General features: G+C 44.5%; 1 protein-coding gene across 3 annotated transcripts in view; it reads left to right on the top strand.

The window, feature by feature from the left end:
- Cfap206 (cilia and flagella associated protein 206) overlaps positions 1-10,200 on the top strand; it is a 45,187-nt gene that overhangs the window by 16,176 nt on the left and 18,811 nt on the right. For all 3 annotated transcript variants that reach the window (XM_050145422.1, XM_050145424.1, XM_050145423.1), the window contains exons 10-11: positions 328-468; positions 2,561-2,754. In XM_050145422.1, coding sequence (XP_050001379.1) covers positions 328-468; positions 2,561-2,754 — 335 coding nt within the window. The remainder of the gene's footprint in view (positions 1-327; positions 469-2,560; positions 2,755-10,200) is intronic.

The following is a 10,200-nucleotide window of genomic DNA, read 5'->3' as shown; positions in this document are numbered from 1 at the left end:
TAAGAAATACAGAGAAAGATCAGGCAAGGTGTCAGGAGGGCTCGCTCTCAGGGCCATCTCCAGATACGAGATCTGCCTATGGCATCAGGTCCTATCTCGACCGCTGATTGCCAGGGGGACCACCTGGGGCTTCGCTCCAAGAAGCTCTAACCCCAATCCTTCAGCAGGCAAAAGCCAGCGCAGAGGCATTTTGTCACTACACGGCAGTCACTGCTGTGGACGTGGCAATAGATGATAAAAATGTTTAGAATGACCTTCTGCTGATTCATTTAGGAAATTGCATCTTCTCAAGGGATATAAACCATTTCCTGTTCTCTTTCATTTTAGAAGAAAGAGTACACTTGCCAGATTTCAGAAAACTGGATTGGCTTTTTCCAGAAACAACAGCAAATTTTGATAAACTGGTAATTCAGTACCGCGGGTTTTGTGGCTACACGTTTGCTTCAACAGACGGTCTTCTTCTCCCAGGTACATTGTTGGAGATAACAGTCTGCCTTTGTGATGTCGGTCCCATACCGAGTACTTCCTGTATCAGCCTGGTTGTCCTGGGAAACATATGCTGAAGCAGGCAGGAGATGTAGAGATGGTCCAGTTTCCTCGCCTATGGAGCTTCCAGTATAATCTGGTGGATTCAGCAGAGGTTGTAAGGAATGGGTGTAACCGGCTGACTGTCCCTGATCTAAAATACTTTAGGCCAAAAGGATTTCTAATTGTGGATTTGGAAAAGGGGCTGTGGACATGGCTAGTGGGTAAGCTGAGCAATAGTGAAGGACCTAAGTTCAAATTCCTAGAATCCACATTAAAAAGCTGGCTTTGACTGACTGTACCCAGTCCTATAACCTTGGCACAGGGCCAGCCAGGCCACAGAAACTCCAGATTTATTGAGAGAACTTGACCCAGAGGAATATTGGGTGGAGAATGATAGAGAAGGACCCCAGATGTTCTCTCCTCTTCTTCCTCCTGCTTCTCCTCTTCCTCCTGCTCCTCCTCCTCCTCTTTTTCTTCTTCCTTGGAAACAAGGTCTTTCTGTTTAGTCCTGGCAGTCCTGGAACTTACTATGTAGGCTATGGTGGCCTCAAACTCACAGAAATCCTCCTGCCTCACCTTCTGGGTGCTAGGATTAAATGTCTTCTTGTGTCCACTAGCCCCGTACACATCTCCACATACGTATGCACACACACTGCACACACTCTCTCATGTATACACACACCACTGCTTTAGTGTGGGGCGAGAAGGAAATCAAATCCATCGCGACTCGGTGGCCAGTTTGGGTTCAGACTTCTAGTGTCTGACATGGGACAGTTTATCTTTGACATATTTAAGTACAGTCCATTTTGGAAGAAAGTTTCCTGGTGACAGTTATCACCAGTAAAGCTAAAGCCATAACTACACTGAAACTCTTTTGCAAAGTGCTTGTGACTGCTTCCATAAAGGTGGGTTCTGTTGACTGAGAAGCAGTGCTCAGGATACAGGTCTAGAGAGGAAGAGTCTGGAAAAGCATCACAGTCTGGGGATTCAGATGTGTCTTGGCTCTACAGAAAGCACAGATCACCAGGTTAGTAACTATATCCACTCCCAGCCTTCTGAGTGGAGACAGGGCTACATGTCCTCCATTGAAGAGGCAGTGCTTTGTATTTAACATTCCTGGTTTCCCTAGTGCTTGTCTGTGAGCCCAAGGACCTCATGTCTTCTACACTTTAGTAATCAGATCAATTTAAGTAGGTTTGTAAATTTTGTCAAATATACTAAATGGTTTTCATAAGATTTTTTTACACATATTTCATCTGTATAGGAAGGTTGTTATATAAAACTCAGTTTTTAAAATTTTATCTGTATTTTTTTATTTATCTGTGTGTGTGTGTTGCTGTGTAAGCAAAGGAAGCATGTGTGGGTACCTTTGGTGGTGAGAAGAAGATCTGGAGTGACGGGTACGAGTTCTCTGAAAGGATGCTGTGAGCCAAGCTCAGGGCCTTTGGAGAAGCAATACTTACTTTAACTGCTAAGCCATCTCTCCATGCCCTGATTTATTTTATTTTTAAATCATGTGTATATGCTTGTGTCCATCTGGTGCTGTATACATGTGAGTGCAGGTACTGTGGAGGTCGGAAGGCACGGAATCCCTGAGGACTGGCGTTACGGGAGGTCATGAGCCTATAGATGGATCTGGGTCTGTGCAAGAGTTCTATTCAATTTTACTGCTCTGCCATCTCTTCAGCCACATATACTTTTTTTTTTTTGATCCTGAGTGCTGGGATTAAAGGTGTGCACTACCACTGCCTGGCCATAAAATTTATTTTAACCTTAAAAATAAAGTATATACTTTAATATGAACTTACATATTTCTCATTTAATAACTTTTTAACAAAACAAGGATGGAGGTGACATATTAAAATGGAGCATGTGGGATGGACTTGTAGCTCAGTGGTAGGGTATTAGTTAGCATGTGGAAGGCTCTGGGTGAATTGCAACATCACCCAAACAATCAAAACCACAGCAACCTTAGTTCTGTGGCTTATCACAAAAATATGCCTAGTCAGGTTGCTGTTCTTAATTTTCACAGGAAATCCAACCATTGGAATTTTGAAATACAAAGAAAAATACTACACTTTCAACACCAGAGATGCTGCGCATTCGTTTGCAGAAAATCCTGAACATTACATTAACCTGATTAAAGAAAAAGCCAAAAAGAATGCAGAGCTGATTCAGCTACTCGAGCTTCATCAACAGTTTGAAACTCTCATACCATACTCTCAGGTAAACGTGGTAAACATTTGCAGTTACCTGGGCTCGTAATTTCGGACTCAATTAAAGCGGTGTCTCAGTATTGTTTGTGTATTTCTTGACGGGGAAGTTCAGTTTTGTTTTTCCTGTTGATGTTTGGGGCGTGTGTGGGTTGGGTGCCCACGTGCATGCTGCATCTACATGTTTGTTCTGTTTATCTTTGGGGTGTTTGGGATACACCCATGTGTGTGCTGCATGCCCATGTCTGCTCTGTTGATATTTGGGGTGTGTCGGGGACACCCACATGTGTGTTGCATGTACATGCAGAAGCAGGAGATGGAATCTGGTCTTCCTCTCTCGTGTTTGACCTTGCTTTTGAGGCACTGGCTCTTTGAACCAGAGTTCACTGTTTCAGCCAGGCTTACTGGCCACTCCTAAGCTCCAGCTATCTACCAGTCTCTGCCCCCACAACATGTTGGGATTATGGCATGTCTGGCCATGCCTATCTTTTATGTAAGTTCTGGGAACTTGAATGCAGGCCCTCTTGTTTTCACCCACTTGATACCATTTAAGGGTGCAAGAGTGAGATCATTTTCTCTTCCAATTAAAGAATTAAAAGGTAGGAAAGAAGTGTTATCAGAGATCATGGGGAGCCCGAGCAGAGCCATCATGTTATACCCAGGAAATCAAGGTCCCCTTGTGGGGCTTTTGGGTCTGTCTGGAATCCTCAGCTGACATTTTTTTTTTTAATTGAAAATAGATGTTCTGGTACTGGAAGCTTCATTTGGTGGAAGTGGAAAGACAGGCAGTTGGGACTTTGTTTCCCCATTATTTGTTGATTTCATTTAGATCACATATATATTATATGTTTTAGGAAGCTTCTACTATGTTAGGTTTACATATTGCCCCTCAAACAGCCCTTGATTTTAGCTGTCTCTCCCCATATTCCCTCCCTCATCCCCCTCTTCCATTCCCTCCCCACTTGATCCTCCTGTTCCAGCCTCCTCCCAAAGGATCACTGGAGGAGCCTTAAAGGTCAGCTAGGGTTCCTGGATAGGGGATCCTTGAGGCCAAAGAAAAGTCAGAAGAAATAAAAGACAGGATAGAATAGGGAGGTCTGTCTGGCCATGCCAAAGCAGCCCCGAGTTTATTTAAGCAGAACAAAGCACAGCACAGGCGGTCAGTCAGTATCTAACCACAAGACCATTCCTGTCCTTGAGTGAGCAGCCTCCTCTCCAACATGTGCTTGCGGCCTGGAAACAGCCTTATTTTCTTATCTTGATGTTCCTGAGGTTTGTTGTCAGCAGTACACTGTCTACTAGATAGAGTGTTCTTTTCTCACGGGCTAAATCAGAAGACTCTCATAGCCCTCAAGGTTATAAGAAAAAGTAGAGCAGGCAAGCTTGAACTCAAATGACTTTAAGTCACAAATGACTCCAGATGGAAACTTAGCAACACGTGGGCTCCCACAGATCAATATCTATTCTATTTCCTTTTCCTAATGAGATCTCTCTGTACCCCCTAGTCTATACCTAACCTCAGTGGCTCTACAGATTGTAGCTTGGTTATCATTGACTTATCAGCTTCTATCTATTCATAAGTGAATACATACTATATTTGTCTTTCTGGGTGTGGAATACCTCACTCTGAATGATTTTTTTCTAGTTCCATCCATTTGCCTACAAATTCCATGATTTTTTTTTTTTTTTTTTTTTGTTTTTTCAAGACAGGGTTTTTCTGTGGCTTTTGGAGCCTGTCCTGGAACTAGCTCTGTAGACCAGGCTGGTCTCGAACTCACAGAGATCCGCCTGCCTCTGCCTCCCGAGTGCTGGGATTAAAGGCGTGCACCACCATCGCCCGGCTCCATGATGTTTTTTTAATGGCCAAGTAATACTCCATTGTGTAAATGTCCAACATTGTCTTTATCTGTTCTTTCATTGGGTGGCATAGAGAGAGAGAGAGAGAGAGAGAGAGAGAGAGAGAGAGAGAGAGAGAGATCACCCCTAGATTATTTAAAATGATGATTACAATGTAACTTCTATCACAGTGTAAATTGTGCTATCTTATGTTGCTCAGGAAATAATGACAAGGCAAAAAAAAAAAAACCCCACAACTTTGCATACTCAGCTCTCATGTAAGTTTTTCTTGGAAGATGTGAGCAAATACCTCTATTCCTCTTTACTTCAGATAGACCACCAGCAACAAACCAAAAAGAAAATAAGCCAGATTCTACCTAAATCCAGCTTAAACCAATGAACTTAGTAGGTTTGTTTGCAGGTGCATGGGTCAGGGGTTACTTACAGGAGGATGGGTTAAGTCAAAAGGAGCTGTGTCACTGAAAAGTGACATCCTCATCTACCTCCATAATCCAGGCACTTTCCCTGAGCCACCCATCCTTCGCATACTGGGCACTGATGCTGAGTGGGGCCACAGTACGTCTCTCCACACTCAGTGGTATGGGAGGGCCGGCTTGTACTGTGTGGCCCAGATAGCAATGTGTACCTGCTTCTAGAACTGCCCTTCAGTCATGACAGCCTGCGGACAGAGCCCTGGGCTGAACAAATAGTCTTTACCTCAGTGTGATTCCTTGCAGGGGAAGAACTGTGCACAGCATAGTCTAGGGGAACACTGGTTCACTCCTATAACAAATACAATCATTTTCTCTTGTACCATTTTGCCATTTATGTCTTCTATGAACTGTTTTTCAGGCTGTAAAACCTCACTAGCACAGTGTTTTGGGGTCTGCTTTCCCTTAGGAAACCCACCTGGACAAAAGTCTTGCAACATAAGCCTGTGAGTGACCAATACAAACCCCCTGGCTGCTGATCTCTTTTGCCATCTCCTCCTCAGTCCTTGGCATCCTTTGAACCCAATTTAAATAATTCAAATCTGCCAGAACGTCTCTTATTTTATAAAGAAAATGTGGAGTCATGGGGCTGAGTGAGGCCAATGAAGCCCCACACCAATTTGGAGGTCTCTGCTGAATCAACTTGTTAACTCAGCCGTGAACACAGTTCTGTCTGACCCAGGAAACTGAGCATCAAAGACTGCCTCTCTCATTTTCAGCTTCCTCACTAGTGCCTGCCCTTCCTCCTCTTTCCCATCTCTGATACCCACGAGGCCCTCAGCTGGCAGTGATCAGTTGTCCTTAATGGCTTGTATGAGCTAGTTCATGGGGGGGGCACTTATTTTACTTGGATTGCCTAGGATTTTGTAGCCTTTGTTCAGAGTGGGATGTGATGCGTCGTTATAGTTAGGTTTTAGTTTGCTTTCCCGTTGCTTTGATAAAATGAGATGAAATGCCCTAACAAAACAATTAAGCAAGAAAATGTCTCTTCAGCTAAAACTTCCAGATTGCGGTTAATCGTGGGAAATCACAGCAGCAGGGGTTTAAGAGAACTGTCACATGACACCCACCATCAAGAGCAAAGCACAGTGGACTAGTGTGTGCCCCTCAAGGGCTCAGCTGAGTTTCTCCACTCCTTTGAAGAAAAAAATGTTTAGACTATTTTGCTTATGTGTGAGTGTTTTGCTGGTATGTAATGTGTACCATGTGTGTGCCCGGTGTCCACAGAGGTCAGAAGAAAGCATCAGGTGCTCTGGAACTGAAGTTAGGGATGGTAGTGAGCCACCACTGGGTGCTAGGAACCGAACCTGAACCTCCACAAGAGCAAAAAGTGTTCCTAATTTTTTTACTACCCTCCTGCCCCCTCCATTTAAAATAATGCTTTATCTTAGCCATGTTACTATCCCCCACTCCTCCATCTAAAATGCTTTTGTTACTTCCTGAAGAATTTTATTTTATTTATTTATTATGTATACAATATTCTTTCTGCATGTATGCCTGAAGGCCAGAAGAGGGCACCAGACCCCATTACAGATGGTTGTGAGCCACCATGTGGTTGCTGGAAATTGAACTCAGGACTTTTGTAAGAACCGGCAATGAATGCTCTTAACCTCTGAGCCATCTCTCCAGCCCCCTCCTGAAGAATTCTATACACTGGATTTTGATCATATTCATTTCTCTTTCCCCAGTTCTTCCCAGATCAACCCCCACCTCTTCACCCACCCGACTTTGTGTTTCTATTTCTCTCCTTTAAAATCCATTGAGTCCAGTTTGTGCTACCCAGATACTCTTGGGCGTGGACCCAGCTCTGGAGTGCGGTTAGCTCACCCTTGGGGTCATCCCCGTAAAGAAAACAGCCTCTCCTCTCCCAGCGACTATCAACAGCAATAGCTCCTCAGCTACAGATGTCACTTCGCCCCCTCCTTTTGGCTTTTGTCTGGCTGAACTTGGAGTCTGTGTGCTGCCACAGCTGCTGTGACTCCGCGTATACAGCCACTCTGCTGTGACTTCACATAGACAGCCACTCTGCTGTGTCCAGAAATCAGTGTTTCCTTGTAGTCGTCCACGCTCCTGCCCGCTCTTCCACAGTGATCCCTGGGCCTTGCGTGGAGATACAGGATACAGATGTGGCAAAGAGTGCCGAATACTCCCCAAGCTTTATTCTCTGTACACTGATCAGTTTAGGGTCTCAGTCTTAATTGCCGTCTTCAACAAAAAACTCTGATGAGGATTGGGAGATGCACTGAATCTATGGATAGAGCATTAAATCACTAGGCATTATTTCAGTACTATGTCCATTCAGCAGAATGATAGTATGTTCTCATAGGGGCAGTGAGCTGTTCTAGCCACAGGTTCTGAGCCCCAGTAAGTGTCAGGTGTGAGTTCTGTCTCACGGAGCCTTCTCCGCTCTTACACAGTTCAGAATTCCCCTCCTGGAGAACGGTACCTCCCAAGGTAGATGGGGATTCCCATCTCAGGTGACATAACCAAGAAAATGGCCAACTTAATGGAGACAGTCCTCACTGAAACTCCCTGCACGTGATTCTCGAGGCCAAGTTGACAGCATCCGGCACCACATTCAGATCTGCAGCTGCTATGGCAGACTCCTCTGTTCCCGTATCCCATACTGCTGCAAGGAACTGTGAGAGGCTTGCCTCAACTCAGGCCACTCAGATGCAAGTGGTCTCTGATTATTGTACTGGGACATAAAGACCCCATCTGCATTCTGACTCATGGATTTTTCTCCTCCCTTGTATTAAAGGTCAGGTGTCTTATATCACCTGTAACCACCCCCTCTACCCTTCCCAGGCCACACACACACACACACACACTGTGCACCTTCTGCCCATTTCTTCCCACGAGTTCCCTGCTTTTTGAGCCCAGGAAGGACTTGTTAGCACATCTGTACTTGTCTGTCCTCACCTTGCATCCTGGTAGCTGCCATCTTTTCCTCACTGTCAAGAGGCTAACGTGGAGGAAGACAGCCGCATATCCTTGTCCCAATGTGAATCCTCTCTTACCTTGGCTCAGTCTTCCTCACTAGACAGCTCAGCTGTGGTTGCATGCCGTAACCCACACATTAAAGGTTGTGTAACAGCTACCACAGCCTCCTTACCATCCTGTCCCAGACAAGGTCCTTTCAGTGATTGCAGTGTGTTAGCTTTCTACTCCATCGGCTATTTTGGGTGTTTCTTCCTACTGGCATGGGGTGGAGCTGTTCACCAAGAAAGCATGCTGATTCATACCATGTAGACAATGGCTACCTCAGAATCCTTCCTAAGGGCGCTCTGTTCTGAGACAGCCTGGCTTTGGTTGCAGGAGAGAACCTGTAATCGCCACTACAGCAAGGACGCACGCTCTCTCGTTCCATCTGGGGGGAACTGTAGTCGTATTGGGATTGTCTCTTGTTTTCCTCCCTCAGGAGGACTGGCATACCTGGATGGCATATCTGCTCCCCCGTCACAGGGGCCATGCTACGACCCCTTCCTGCCTCACTTTCACGTGTGTCAGTACGTTCTCAGGCTTTGCTTGTGTCCTGTGACCTGTCTGTTTATCCTGTGTAGGGCACTGACAACAGACTAAATAAGCGATCCCATCTGCGTCTGTCTGGTTGAACCTGTGAATTTATTAAGTTTACCCACAGGAGAGTGACTGCAAAAGCAGTGGCATTGCCGAAAAGTCCATTTCTGCGTGGCTGATGACCCAGGAAAGCTGCATGCCCAGACTTTAGCTCCACTGGGCTTTCTCCTCTCCCTAGCGATTGTTTTCTGCTTTTTATCCTATCTGGGGGTGGTCCTGTAAATCTTCTAATTTTATGGGCTTCCCAAGCTGTGATAGCTATTCTTGGTTGTCAGCGTGACTATATCTGGAATGAATTACAATCTAGAGATGGAAGGCACACCTGTGATCGGGATCTTGAGACTGAAAGACACAGGCTTTGGCTCCATAGCTTGAGACAGGATGACACACACCTTTAATCCAGATCTGGAGGCTGGAAGGCACACCTTTAACCCGGGCCACACCTTCCACCTGTTGCTGGAAGTCTAATGAGGACAATGGAAGAAGGAAGGGCTCAGCAGTTCTTTGCCTGTTGCCCTGGCCCTGTCGGCCCATCTGTTCCTTCACTGGTATTTATTGGAGTCTATTGGGATTCCAGCTTATATGGAAGACCAGCCCAGCCAACCAGCCTCGGGGGACTGAGCAACACACAATGGGGGGGAGGGGGACTACTAGATTCTTAGACTTTATATTCACAGCTATTGTTGGATTGCAGCCTGTTAGTCATTCCAATAAATTCCCAGATCGATAGATAGATAGATAGACAGATAGATTTATTCTATAAATTCTGTGACTCCAGAGAACCCTGACTAGTACATAAGCCTTGTAAGTTTCATTAGCTTCCTGAGTCTTAAGAATTTCTCTACAAGGAGAAATGTCTCAGTTTGGGAGAAATAGCACACAACATCAGCATACAGGTTTTCCCAAGTAGTTTCATTCCTCAGTTGTTTGAATCTATAGGTACAAAATCTACAGAGAATGCAAACTGTATATTTTGTTGTCTGTCTTTATTTTCAAATGTCTCCATGTAAGTTTCTCAATTCATCAAGTCCCCCAAAAGTCTTTTTTGTTTTTAAGTTGGAATTGCATGAACCCAATTCATATTTTAGAGGAATTTGATTATTACACCAACTATTTTCCCTGTAATTATTTTTGTTAATTATGTCTTACTCAAACTTTGTGATTTTAGAGGCATTTTATTCTTTCCTAGAAAACTACAGTAGAGATAAGTTCTCATCAGATAGTGCTAAATAGGCCTTTAAAAAACTGCCAGTTCTCTTCAGCTAGTTAAAGAGGGCAAAAGAAAAAAGTTACCCAAAGGGATACAACTTGCTCATTTTTAATTAAAACTTCAGTGATGGTTTCAAAAAGGACTTTCTTTTTTTTTTTTTTTAAAGATTTATTTATTTATTTTGTTTACAGTGTTCTTTCTGCATGTGTGCCTGCAGGCCAGAAGAGGGCATCAGATTTCATTGCAGATGGTTGTGAGCCACCATGTGGTTGCTGGGAATTGAACTCAGGACCTCTGGAAGAACAATCAGTGCTCTTAACCTCTGAGCCATCTCTCCAGCCCC

The sequence above is a fragment of the Alexandromys fortis genome, unplaced genomic scaffold (assembly GCF_014885135.2).
Source record: "Alexandromys fortis isolate MF-2015 unplaced genomic scaffold, M_Fortis_MF-2015_v1.1 scaffold_2_26212498_36691700, whole genome shotgun sequence".
NCBI lineage: Eukaryota > Metazoa > Chordata > Mammalia > Rodentia > Cricetidae > Alexandromys > Alexandromys fortis.
Note: the sequence above shows the minus strand (reverse complement) of the source record. Positions and strands in the feature narration are given on the sequence as shown.